The 14,690-nt window shown below is 35.1% G+C and overlaps 1 protein-coding gene across 2 annotated transcripts in view; it reads left to right on the top strand.

Annotated features, from left to right (window-relative positions):
* LOC150099119 (heterogeneous nuclear ribonucleoprotein F-like) overlaps positions 1–14,690 on the top strand; it is a 183,658-nt gene that overhangs the window by 148,194 nt on the left and 20,774 nt on the right. For both annotated transcript variants that reach the window (XM_090404511.1, XM_090404510.1), the window contains exons 8-9: positions 3,126–3,304; positions 13,920–14,055. In XM_090404511.1, the coding sequence (XP_090260637.1) occupies positions 3,126–3,304; positions 13,920–14,055 (315 nt within the window). The remainder of the gene's footprint in view (positions 1–3,125; positions 3,305–13,919; positions 14,056–14,690) is intronic.

Genomic DNA, 14,690 nt, shown 5'->3' with positions numbered 1-14,690 from the left:
TAGATAAGTAGATGCACTATTCCAACCTTCCTTAATAAAAATAGAAATAAATGGCTCAAGAATAAATGATTCCATTATTTATTGCATTTTATTATTCTGAATTACTTATGCGGAATAATAATGCATGCAAAACTGAAGTCAGCAAGGAGCTCTGCAAAAGCATTCTACTCATGCTGAAAACAAATGGAAACAACAGCTAAAGAGAAGTAAACTTATTATGAATGATTAAAGGGGGGGGGGGGAACAAGGTTCTTACCAAAAATTCTGAAGAACTATTAAGAAGAAAGAAAATTATTGTTCAAGAATGGATTGTTGACCCACCAGGAAATAAAATCACAATTAGCACCCCAATCCTGGCTTTTATGCACATACACATCATCGTATGGTCACTTCGTTGCTCAGTGATGTGCCGCACCAGACCTTGCCATGTAGTCCTGTTGTATGCTTTTCTGGAGAATTCAACTATCTGAAGATCGGTCACTCCACACATCATCCATCCATCTCATTAATGGTCTACCCCTTCCTCTTTTTCCAGGAACTTTACCTTCCGTTACTGTTCTGAGAATTCCTACTTCCATCCTTTCAATGTGTCCAAAATATTTTAACTTCTGTCAATATCCTTAAGGAGCCTTAAAGTTTTACTGATCTTTTCTAACACCCATTCATTTGTATGCCTTTCAGTATATGATATTCTCAACAGCCTTCTGTAACACCACATCTCAAAAGCAGCCATCCTTTTCTTATCTGGCTTCTTTAGATTCCAAGTCTCATGCTCATAAGTCACTGTTGGAAAAAAAAAACTACATCCAAAATCCTCAACTTTGTTCTCATGGAGATAGATCCATCCTTCCAGATTTTAGACAAATTTCTGACTATTGTTTTAGCCATTCCTAATCTTCTTCTGGTGTCTTCTGAACAGCGATTCTTCACATCATTAATGAATCCCAGGTAGTCAGACTTGCTGACTTCCTCAATTCTTTCTCCATTAAGGTATACTTGTTTCTCAAGTGCTTCCCTGTTTGTATTTCCTTTGAGAACCATAATCTTTGTCTTGCTAGGATTGAGTTGAAGTCCTCTGTTATTACTGATCCTTGCCTAACTCCTTTTCCTACCTGAAGCCAATCAGTCAATCCAACACCTGTTCTTAATGTGGCTTCTTGCACCATGTACAAGTTGGCTATCAACACTGATAATGTGTAGAGGAAAACCCAGTCTTTTCATTACTTCCCACAGTTTCATATGCTGAACACAGTGAAAAGATTTTGAGTAGTCTAAGAAACTACCAGAGGGAGTCTAAATTCTTTATATTATTCTATGGTCTGTCTCTAAGGTGAAGGATCAGATCTCTTGTGCCCTTACCTTTCCTAAAACCTGCTTGTTCTTCAGGCAACTCTGCCTCAATCCTATTTAGCATGATCTTCGATAAAATTTTGCTTGCATGAGATATTAAACTAATAGTTCTTGCAAGCCTTCATATCTCCCTTCTTATGCATTATGAAAACTGACTTTTTCCAGTCTCTAGGCCATGATCCTGTCTCCCATATCCTTGTAATCAATCTATGAAACACTCTTATACCTCCATCCCCTGTGGCCTAAATTAACTGCTGGGATTCCATCTGCACCTGGGACCTTATTGCGGTTAAGCTGCTTAACTGCCCTTTCAACTTCCTGCGTAGGAGGAGAAGGTTCCAGAGCAGAATTTTCTTTATCCACTCTATTGTATACAGTCCCTCACAGTATTCTTTCCATCTGGTTTTGATTTCCAATTTTTCTGTTAATAATACTCTATTCCTGTCTTTGATGACATTCAATTTAGGCTTAAACTTGTGCTTTAGGTCACAAACTAAATAAAACATTCTTTTATAATTGTGCCTGCTCATCTGGAATTCTCTCTCTTCACATTCATTAATATAAAACTTTTCCTTGTCCTGCTTGATGGCTCTTCTGACTTCTCTATGTAATCTCTTATATTCTGTTATATTCTAACTCTTATACTCTCTCCCACTTTTGCATTTATATCCCGTAAGATGTAAAATATGTTTCTCCTTGGTAGGCAGTCCAAAACAGCATGTAAGTTTTCATAGAATTCCTCACTTTTCATCAAGCTTATCCATCTGGGGGTGCATAAACTACCACAATTGATACATTAATAGGCTGAGTCTTAAGTCTAATAGAAAGTATCCTAGCATTAATGGGGTTATAACCAAGAAGGCTTCTTGCCTGAGCTGTCTTCAGTATCACAGCTATTCCCATGATGTTTTGAGTCACCACCTGAGTAAATAACTAGCTTACCATCCTGTCTTTTGAAGTGATCTTCTCCATTCCATCTGGTCCTCAGGATGTCAATTTTATATCTATCCATCTCTTTACAGAAAAGAGTACCCATCTGTAGACCCTGAACATTCCATGTGCCTATGTAAAATTCCCTTCTAAAATTAATCCTATACCTTCTGTGTTCCTCATTCACATTATCACTGACTTTTGTTGGAGACTGTAATATACTTCTTGAACAGGACCCTCTGCCTAAGCTCTGAACGTGACTCTGGTTCTTCTGCATGACAACTGATGCAGCACGAGATGTGTTGTAAACCACGGCCATACTCACTTTAGTGAGTACCGGCATGGTTTCTGCTTGCTCATATATGATGCGCTTCTAGATATCCAGAGAGTCTGTTCTCAGTAAACTATAATGAACAACTTAAGTAATGGAAAAATAATACTGATGGTCTGTACTTACACCTGATTTACAATTTTTCTTGTGTACAATGACTGTGTTTATATTAGGAGATGGAGTGTAGGGGCAAGATAATAGAATTGTAGGAAAATGAGAAGCAGAGATGAAGAAATGGGGGGAGAGGCCTTTGCCTAATCTTTAAGTCAAGCCTTGCACAGCTGGTTGAAGTGCATTGAGTACTGAATTTGGGGGGGGGGGATACAGGAAGAATTACTCTTGTACATTCTAGATTATTGTTATGTTGCTTTAAATTCTTTCTTTCTGAGTAACCTCAATATTAGTTACTAGTTTCTTAATTCATTATCTTGGTAAGATTTGTGTTCTAACATTTAAGCTTTATACTTTTGCACCATCTGAAATATATTGAACTATTTAAAATTTTTTGTTCTAGATAATTATCATGGAGGAAGAGATGGGATGATGGGAGGAAGAGATAGTATGATGGATGGTGGAAGGTTTGGTGGTGGCAGTTATAATAGCGGTGGCGGTGGCCGTGGGTATGGTGCAACAGGTCATTGTGTGCACATGAGAGGTTTACCATTCCGAGCTATAGAGCAAGATATTTATGATGTAAGAATCTTACCATCATAAATGATATTGCAGTATAATATTTTATTATTTTATTTATTTAATTAATTTTTTTTTTTTTTCAGGCTTTCTGTAAACACTATTTTCAAGTATAAGCTTCATTAAGCAGATTGGTTTTCTGCCACTGTATCTTACATAACTAAGAATATTACCAACACTGTGTGCATATGCACTCACTAATTTAACATTTATCTAACCTTCAGAATACAGTGATCCTTCAATTAACCAACTATTTTCTGCACCAGCTGACTTCTGGAACAGCATCATGTAATTGTATCTTTACTTATTGGATTGTTAAGAAATTGGTTTTCTGTCAATGTATGTCACATAACTGAGAAATATTTGCAATGCTGTGGGTGTGCATGTGGACACTCTGTAATCTACCATTTACCTGATCTTCAGAATACAGTAATCCTTCAATTAACCAACTGTTTTCTGTATCACCTTCTGGTATAACACCATGTAACCAGGGCTGCCACTCACATTTTTCGAAATTCCCCAGATTAGACCTCAAAAGTTCCCCGGGTAGTAGGGCTCGGATTTTAGGTCGTAAAAAAGTGTAAAATATGCGTCCAAGTATACATTTAAAACATCCGAAATATGCTCTTAAATATGCAAAAAATTCAAACTATGCATAAATATGCCTTTATTAATTTATAATTCTGCATGGTTTAATTAAAACATTACACATAAATGAAAAACAATAATATAAAATACAAAAAATTGACATTTAAATAGTTACCAACTAACTGACCAGAAAAATTACTTAAAAATTTGTATATTAATTCTCTCTTTCTCTTTTCCTGTAACAAAGTATACTTACATTTAAAAAAAAATGATAAGTTTATATTATATGAAGAATACATGCTTAACTTACTTTAATTGACATTTCCTCCCTCTTCTTCTTCGCCAATATCTTCTGTTAATTGATCACATTCCCTTTGCTGCTTTGTGGTATTAAGTCGATTTTTATATCTATTATGAACTGTGTGACTTTCCAACTCCTTGATTAATGTTTTTGGTGGCTCCCAAGAAGTACACATTGCATTTTGTCTCGCTAAGCACTGCTTTGCTAGGATTCTGTCTCTCACAGTTTCTGTTTTTAATGAATTAGCTAATTTTGTTTTTATACAATTCACTTGTGAGAAAATTTGCTCCACACATGCAGATGAATGCAGCAGAATAGTAAGATTTGTCATAAAATATGACATTAAAACATATTTGTTATTATTCATGCCATCTTTTATGTCAGTCAATGAATGCCAATATCTTTAGGAATTGGTAGATCTGATGCTACGAGACGATAACTTCTCCACTCATCATCTATTTGATTTAACCTAATAACATCAAGATTTGTAATTTTGCAACAATGCTGTCTTTTTCGAAGACAAATCTTTTTTTTATTTGCGAACTAAGTCCCACAAGAACCTTTAAACAATAATTTTTAAATCTCAACAAAATAGAGTTATCTTCAAAAGGGTTTCTAATTAAGTGCACCATTGCTCTACCATCGAAGTAAATATCATTGACATTTTTATAGTTGTTTTGGTTTCTTGGATCATTTTCTGATAATTTAGCTGTTTTAAAATCTCATCTTTAATGAAGCAACTAAGTAAATTGAGATATTCTGTTGATACATTTAGGAATAGTTGGTGTAACCTGAAATGCTCTGATTGAAAATCTATATTAAGTGTATTTACTTTTTCAAGAATATACGGAAGGAAAAAAAAAGCATTGGTCTGGTTCCAAGGTCAGTAAGTGTATCATAAATTTTTTTGGCATTGTCAATTTTATCTATCCTTGATTCATTTTGAAAGTACAGAACTAATGCATCATACTGTTCTAAAATAGTTGATACCACTTTTTCCCTCGACAGCCACCTGGTTTGAGCAAGTTTGGGAATTTTATGTGTAGCTATATCAGTAGCTTTTTTGAATGAGTACAAAATCTCTTTGTCGCTTAGCACTGTGGGAGAAGTACGATGTTAAATCCTTCAGAAAAACTTCTAAGTATGAGGGTAAAACACTGACTGCATGACTAGTGCATGGAGCAAATGAATGACAAATGCAATCCATCACAAAAACAAATGGGACGTCATCTTTCAACAGTTTCTGAAATCCATGGTTAACACCCATCATGGAGATAGTTATCACTACCAAACCCAATGATATTGCTAAGGGGAATGCCATAATCAGCAAAAGAGTTTTGACAGCACTGTAAAGACTTTTAACACTTCTGTTCTCTACACATAACATGTCTAGTAATGCATTAGCTACATCTTTTTTATCAAAATACCGTACACAACAGCCAAGATTTGAGTGATGGAGATATCTGTACTCATCATCATCAAATTCCTGCCATTTACCCTGAAGGGGTGTAGAGGATATGATAGTACTACATGAAAAAAAAAATTACATCATTACTAACTTCCTATCTACAATTTTCCTCCAAATCAGTCTGTTACTTGTCAAGACTCCAACATTATCAGATCTTATATTTCTATCGTCTAAGGCACTTCGTACGGTGTCAGTCCACCTATATCTTGGTCTTCCTCTGGGTCGTTTTGCTGCCAACCTGGCAGAGAACACTTGTTTTGCTAATCTTTCCTCTCCCATTCTATTTAAGTGACCATACCACCTGACGTTAGGTCTGCTAATGCATTCCTGGATGCTGACAATGTCAAGTTCTTTCCTTATATTCGCGTTTTTAATATGATATTGCCATTGATGCCATCTGTTCACTCCTATAATCTTTCTCAGGACTCTCATATCTGCGGTCTCTAGTCTTTGGTCAAGTGTTTTACTTCTGACCCAGCTCTCAGATCGATAAGTTTAAACTGGTTTGAACACTGTCATGTATACAGCTAAATTACAATTATTTAATTTACAATTACTAATTACAATTAATACAGCTAATTCTCAATTGACTTCCCACCATACCAGCCTTGCTGATTCTGTTGTCTATTTCTATATTCAATTTGCCATCTTCACTAAAAATCGTGCCTAAGTAGCTGAAATGTTTTACTTGTTCCACAGGTTCTCCATTCACAACACAGTTGACATTTTCAATGATTCTGCCTATTTTCATTGTCTTCGTCTTTTTATTGCTGACCTTCATGCCATATTTATTACAACAGTTATTCAATTTAGTCAGAGAATCTTGCAGACTTGTAGCGGATTTATTTAGAAGTATAACATCATCCGCATAAAGCAAAGAGCTGACATTAACATCTCCAATTTTGATATCATGTTTAATACCACTTTCCTTCATAATGTGATCCATATAGATAATGAATAACAGAGTGGATAATGTACATCCTTGTCTCACCCCAGATTTAACATTAAACCATCTTCCTGTACTTCCTTCAATTCTAACTGCTGACTTACAACTCAAATAAAGACTAAGTATCGCTTGATATAATGCCCCACTGACTTGAATAGCTTCTCTCTGCACCTTGTTATATGCCTTTCCCAAATCGACAAAACTTAAATACAGATCTTTGTTATATTCCCATGCTTTCTCAATAATTTGTGATAAAGTGAAGATCTGATCCTGACAGCCTCTATTTGGTTATACTTGAATCCAGCTTGTTCTTCACCAAGCTTTTCTTCCACAATTCTTCTCAACCGTTTCTCAAGTGTACTTGCATAGATCTTGCCAGGAACACTCAGTAGCGAAATACCTTTGTAATTCTCACATTCAGTTTTATTTCTCTTTTTATTTTTATATATATATATGGGTACTATGAGAGCTCTACTCCAATCATCTGCGATTCGTCCCTCTGTCCAGGCCTTCTATGATTTTATACCTCCATACTTGAGTGTTTCTGGTCAAATATCATCTACTCCTGCTGTCTTTTCACATTTCAAGCTTTTGGTGGCTTTTTCTACTTCAAGTATGGATATGTATTCCTGACTGCATGCCCTGGTCAGTGTTTTTTACCACTGTGCTGTCATCACTGCTTGTTTCATTTAGCAATTTTTCAAAGTAATTACTCCATACTTCAGGAATATCTTTTTCTCCTGTTTTCATGTCACCTTTATCATCTCTAACTCCTTTTACAGCACTCTTTCCTCCATTCCTAAGCTTTTTCAACAACCTTCTCCAGAATATTTTGCCACCTTCTTGATATTGATTTTCTATATTTTTGCCAAAGTCCTCCCATGACTTTTGGTTAGCTAGTTTTACACAGTGTTTAGCTTTCTTAAATTTGTCTCTGTATTCTCTAAGAGCACAAGCTGACTTATTTGACAGGAACTTTTGATATGCTTTCTTCTTTTCTTTCACTGCCTCTTTAACTTCCTGTGTCCATCATGGAGTTCTGATTTTTTTATCCTTACAGACAATCTCACCACATGTCTCTCTGGCCGAATCAGTCAGTGTTTTCTTCAAGGCTTGCCACTGAATCTCTCAGGTTTGATTCCTTCAAATTCTATCATTTTTTCTTCAATAATCTTTGTGTATTTTAGTCTACAGTTCACATCTGAAAGCTGCTCAATTTTTATTCGCTTTTAAACTTTCTTACATGTTATTCTTTTCAATTTCAAATTCAGTTTTATCCTGCACAAGACTAAATAGCGATCACTTCCAATTTCAAATCCTCTGTACACTCTGGTGTCCTGCACCAGGGAGAAAACATCACTGTACTCTCATCTATTATAATCGAAAATTTTTGATTCTTGCATATTTCGGTAAGTTGAGACTTTTCATGGAATGATATTCCATCCTAAATAACATAAGAAAGTTTAGTTTTCTTCATTGCCAACTTTCCTGCAATTTGGCTTTCCGGAAATGCACGTTTACACATCGTTACAAAATGATCAACATGAGAAAATGGGATGTTATGCTCAGAAAAGAAGCTAGCAATTATTAACTCACTCCTTGCTAATTGTTTATCCTCTGTGGACGCTTTCTTATTGAGAAATTGAGTAATAACAGCCGTTGATTTTGCAGACTGATAATTACTTTTATGTTTGGCTGAATCTTTATGCTTTATTAGCACAGATTTGTTTGCAATTTTAAAAGTAATATTACTACACTTACAATTAATGGTATCTTTGCTGTTCACGTCTTGCTGCAGCCAATCTCTTAATTCAGGATATTTTAACCAATCTTCTTTAAATGCTCGAGAATACCACTTCTGTTTTTTTCTTTGATGGCTCCATATGGTTGGATTGGAAGTACCATAAATATGAAAATAAGTAAAAGTATTGATATTTTAAACAATTTGTCAAACACTGTACAAGCACAAGGATCTCTATGATAACACTGCAAGTGGTTGCACTGTATGTATGTAACAATGTAAAACCTGTGTGATAAGAAAGGGAAAACGAAACCAGAACAGAGCAAAAAACGGTTTATTTATCAGATTTATGACAAAAATATTCAAATTCAAACTTTTGTTCAAATTTCCCAAGATTTTGGGAGTTTTTTTATTAAAAATTCCTAGATCCCTAGGTAGTGGCTAAATTCCCTAGATCTTGGGGAAAATCCCAAGGAGTGGCAGCCCTGCATGTAACTGTCTTATCTAATAGACAAGCTCAGGTGTTGAATGTTATTCATAACTTATTTTAATGATATTACAACACCAAACCAACTAAAATTATATAATTATATAAAGGCTTATATTTTGCTGGATTTCAAACCACTTTCTTCATAGCACGTTGCAGTTAAAAGGCAACAATGAGGGAAACATTTCAAATTGTAATGGACAAAAGATCCTAATTTGGTGCCTGCCATAAAAAAAATTATTACAGCTATGTAGGAGTTGATCTTAGGATGACAGTCTCACAAATTTTTGGCAAATTAATGCAACCATACTTGTTCAGGTTGGAATGCCTCATAGCCACTGCTGACTAAAAAGTAATCTTGGTCTGCTCTTTGAACCCTGCTTTGAACACCCTTCAGGATTTAATGGAAGAAAACAAATGTGCTTTATAAAAGTCAGAAAGATTGTGTTTTTAAAGTCAGCCATGGCTAACCTTAACTAATATGTTCAGGTCAGGTGCATTAATTTGCCAAAAATTTGGTAGAATGTTATCTTAAGATCAATTCCTACATATCTAAATACTTTTTTTACAGCATTAGAGGGCACCAAATTAGGATTAGATCTTTTGATCTTACTCATTGTGACATTAACTCTAACATGTGATGTGCTCTGAAGATGCTGGTTTGAAATACAGTGAAATATAAGCCAGTTAATAAACTTTTTTTTATAATTTAGTTTGGTGTTGTAATACCATTAAAATAAATTATGAAGAGTGTATCTTACCTGACCCTTCAGTTATCAGAATGGCAAATTGCTTTTCTGGTGTGGTCAAATAACTAATTGATTGCCTTATTTATTTTGGAAAATATGACTTAAGTCATTAAGCCAAGTTTGGTTTAATGCTTCAAGAGCTATTTTTATCAGTTAAGAACTAAAGTATTTTCTAAAATTGTGATATTTTTTTCATCCCTTTTATTACACATATACAGATATATTAAAGTGTATTTAATACAATTTTTCATAGTAAATCCCTGGAAGTTGTGAAAGGAATTCGTGAGTAAGAGGTGAGGAGTGGTTTCTTTGCATGAAGGGTGGTTGAACCATGAAATGCACTGCCTGATAGAGTGGTGAGAGCACTATTATTATGATTCAAGACCTCCCATGATGGAGTAACAAGACCCTTCATGGGAGGCCCACCCTAGAAAACACCATATCATACTACTTCTTAAACTCATTCATTGTTAGTACTCTCACCACTCTATCAGGCAGTGCATTCCATGGTTCAGCCACCCTTCTTGCAAAAGAAATCACTCTTCACGACTTACTCACGAATTCCTTTCACAACTTCCAGGGATGGACCCTTGTCCTCATTCCTTCATCTTGTTCCATGAAATGAAAGAACCCCTCACTTAGTGTCAACACTTTAACTACCTCCGAACAGGTTAAATGTCTCAATCAATTCATCTCTGCTATCTACCAAACTTTGCAGTGCACAGTCTTGATCTCATCTTTGTTGTCTGCCTCTGCACTCTTTCCAAGATTAATTTATCCCCTTCAAATTCTGTGGACCAAATTTGAGCACAACTGTCCAGGCGTGGTCTGATCAGGACTTTATACAATGGAATGACAACTATTTTATCTCTGCTGGTCAGCATCTTCAGTATTGGAGCAGTCTTGGGTTACTTGCAATAAGTTCTGAATTTCAGGCTTTTATCGACTCCCCCCCCCCCACTCCCTTTGGTACATTTCCTCCAACAAAGTATGCAGCCTTCCATTGATGTATCCCAAACATCAAGACTTCATTTAGCCGAACTAAACTGATATCCCCAATCATTTACCCATATGTCCATTTTATTCAAATCCTCTTGCATGGCTACCACATCTGCAAACAACTGAATATCCCCTTGCAATCCATTGACAATATGTCATTAATATAAAGGTTATACAATACAATTAAAATTAGTTTTAATCATTTCCTATTGCTGTAAATATTAAACCTCCAACACGATGTTCCCCCAGCACTTAAGCCTTAACACATGGAATATTAATAACAATTTGCTTTGAAGCAGCAACTTGGAGGTTATCTGGTGTGAGGTGAGTCTCACAAGTGCTACCAAATGTGTGGTGGGATGAGTGGATCAGTTGCTTGGTGATGATGAAATGTATCACCAAATCAACCTAATGACTGATTTGGTGATGCATTTCAACCTAATGACTGATTCATTTCATCATCATACTAAACAAGTAATCATCATGGGTGACTGACTTCGATTTTCAGGAAATTCATCAGGTGGTGGTGAAATCTTACAAGAAGAATGAAGCCAAATTTATTGAGCTGTTGTGAGACAACTTCCTCATGCAACATGTGACAAAGTAACATTAGGTCAGAGTGTTAGACCTGATTATAGTGTCTGAAGGGGATTTCAGTGCATTATGTTACTGTTCTGCCTGCAGTACTAACCTGGGAAACAGCTGAGTATATATGGATGTTCTAGCTTTGTTGTTCACTATGTAACCTTTTCTGAATTACACAGCAGGAAATGGTGACCAACTGAGAAGAAGAATGCTAGGTTCAGTCCTATGGCATATCAAAAAATACCTCAGTGATACGTTAACAGGATGTGTCCCTCAAGTTCCAAGAAAAATGCATTAGGAATGAAATGAATATGCAGAAATCCTTAAGAAATAGATGATGTGGATAGAATGCTATCTACATAAGGATAACATCAGTTATGAAACTTGGTGTTGGCCAGAAGAGTTACAAGTACTATATGGAAGACTGGCTATAACAAGAAACATGCTCTGCAAAAGAAAGAAAGAATGAATGTGAAAGAATAACTACTGAATGTGGAGGACATGTAGTTGACAGATTGTTCAGCTACTGGACATCCTTTTTTTGCTAAGACCTATCAGTCTGGTGTATGTGATGTTACAGCTATACGTTACTTCACCACCAGATGAAGAAATGCAGATGAGTAGGAGATAACTAGAACTGTTGCATAAACTGAATAAGAATTCATCAATGGGGCTGATGGGATATCACTTCAAATACTAAAAGAGTTTAACTGAACTGGCTGTGCCTTTGACCGAACTGTATAATTGGAGTCTCAGCACAGAAAAGATTCCAAAGGTATGGAAAGAATGTAATAATCTGATTGCACAAGTGTTACAATGACTGGTGTGTCTATCAGTATCTGTGGAATGGCAATGAAAATTTTGGAAAAGTTGATCAGAACATGGTTACCTAAATGGTTAAAGATGATGATGAACACCATGATACTTTTGGACTTCGATAAGTCTTTTAGCAGGATACAGCATGAAAAACTGTTGAATAAATTACAGAATGTGCATGGTTAAGATGAAATGCATCACCAAATCAGCCTAATGACTATTAAGTAAGTAATCATCATGGGTGAGTTCAATTATCAGGATATTGATTAGGTAGTGGTGAAATCTTACAAGAATGAAGTCAAATTTAAACAGAATAAAAATTATATGGGGGATGTGAGTCTGAAGGGTTTAAGGTGATCAATGGTGTATATCTCAGGTATCAGTCATTGGTCCACTGTTATGCACTCTATTATTCAATATATTAATAATATTGAAAAGGATTTGACAGGAGATGTACAGCTGTTTGCCAGTGATATAAAGAGAGGAACATTAATCAGGAATTGGACTGATATTGCACCACTTGCAGAGCAATTTGAATTGTGAAAAGTCATTTTCCCTCTTTACAAGGCCTTGATATGAACCACACAGAGTGTTATGGTCTGATCTGGTTTCCAGGAAGATGTACATATTGAAAGTGATATTGGAACTATTTGATATAGTTTATGAATAGATGGAAAATTTTGTGGACTGCAGCAAATAGGAGAAAGGAGTGATATGATCTTCATGCTTTTGAAAGGGACACATACAGGATACTAATAGATGAAATTTCAAATTGTATGGAGGGTAGTTAGAGGTAGAGGGCATCTGTAGTTAAATTGAGGATGAATGTAGTTTAAAAAAAAAGTGAGATCTAAATTTTTAGATCTCCAATCTAATCACATACTAAATCTCTAGTATGTGATTAGATTGGTTTGCCTTCGAAGGTGGTGAGTGCATGTATTGTGGATGAATTCAAGAAAAGGAGTGTTAGTGATTATGTAGCCTTCCTTGATAAGTCTGACTCTCTGGAGACCTCGGTCATGACTACAATATATAGGTTTTCTTTTTCTCTGTTACCTTTTTTTAAAAAAAAAAAACTTGTGTTTAAAGTGTATACTTAGAAATTAAGAGAAATGATTTATTGTGACCAATTTTAATTTTTGAACCTATACCAGAAGGTTGTGTGCTTTGACAAATGGGTAAAAAGATATTGAGATGTAGGAGTAGGAGATAACGGCTATTGCATAAACAGAATAAGAATTTGGCAATAATCATTATAGTTGACAATTTGTTATAGTCGCTAGTTTGCTATAATGAATTTCTCTTAGCATAGAATTATACCTCAGCTTTTCAGTAGTGTGTTGTAGTGGTTCTGCTTTAGTGAGAGTGGAATGTATCAACAGTTCACTATGGTTAAAAGACATAGGTTTCAATTTTGTATAGGATAAGAGGAATATTTATAAGAACTTTATCACAATTTGTTGTGCTATTTTTTAAAAAAAAAAAAACTCAGATGTTTCATTTAGCAAGGCTGTGTGTGGGAGGGTGACCTGAAGGAAAATGTGTATGTGAACAAGCCCTGGGCAATCCAACAGCTGTCGTGAAACACCGTAGAGAGGGGGCCCCGTCTTTGAAGCCAAAATGGAATGCATTTATGTGGTTTGGTTTTTCATAACTAATAAAAAATATCTTCCAGGTTCTGTATTTCATTATAACAAAAAAAATTAATAAATAAAAAAGTTATTAAATGTTTAAACCCTTCATAGAACAGATAAGGAAATCTTTAGCCTACCCACAGTATTAATGTGTACTGTAGGTTTTTTTTATAACCTTTTGCGGACATTAGTCCTATAGATACAGACATGCACACGCTCACATACACATACCATTTGTTATAGTTAGCTTTTAATTCAGATTACTTTAGAAAAGTAAATTGATATACTGTTTGATTTACTTCAGTTTTTCAGACCTCTGAATCCAGTCAGTGTGCGAATCAGGTATGATAATTCTGGTCGTCCATCTGGAGAAGCAGATGTTGAGTTTGGTTCACATGAAGAAGCTGTGAAAGCTATGGGTAAAGATAAAGCCAATATGCGTAAGTGATATATCATCTTACCAAAATATCTTAGAAAGTAAAACAGCATATATATAGTACTTCCTCCTCTCATTACAGTGTACGTACTGTGCATTTTTTTTTAAATAGTGATTCTTATTGTGAATTGTTTATCTGTTTATGAGAATTATTAATTATTTATTAATAATTTATGGTAACAATATTCTGTCACCATAAATGAAAGAAACAAAGAAAGAGGCTTATTAACATTTAGTTTGAATATTAAGAAGCGCATATGAAAAATGTTCCATTGAAGTAAGGAGAATGAATGAATGAATGAATTCTAGACAGTTGTCATTCTAGCAAAACATTTTGCTGTGGATCTTCTTTGAACATCTATAATTACTGTTCTCCAGGAATGATCTGCATGTAAAAATTTGTTTTATTTTTCTGTATATTTATTATTATTTTACAGGTATATCCAAGGAGTCTGAAAACTTGTTGTGGGAAGCCTACACCACTAACCATTATTGACACAGTGCACATCATAACTCTCTTAAACTTGTTTAAAGAGAGTGACGCATATTGAAACTTTTTAATATCTCCTATTATAAAACGTTTTTAGTAATTTTTATATTTCTCATGCTTCCTCTTTTCCATATATCAGCTAAAATTTT

The sequence above is a fragment of the Typopeltis vanoorti genome, chromosome 14 (genome assembly GCF_054136105.1).
Source record: "Typopeltis vanoorti isolate ZY-2024b chromosome 14, IOZ_Tvanoo_1.0, whole genome shotgun sequence".
Classification (NCBI taxonomy): Eukaryota; Metazoa; Arthropoda; class Arachnida; order Uropygi; family Thelyphonidae; genus Typopeltis; species Typopeltis vanoorti.
Note: the sequence above shows the minus strand (reverse complement) of the source record. Positions and strands in the feature narration are given on the sequence as shown.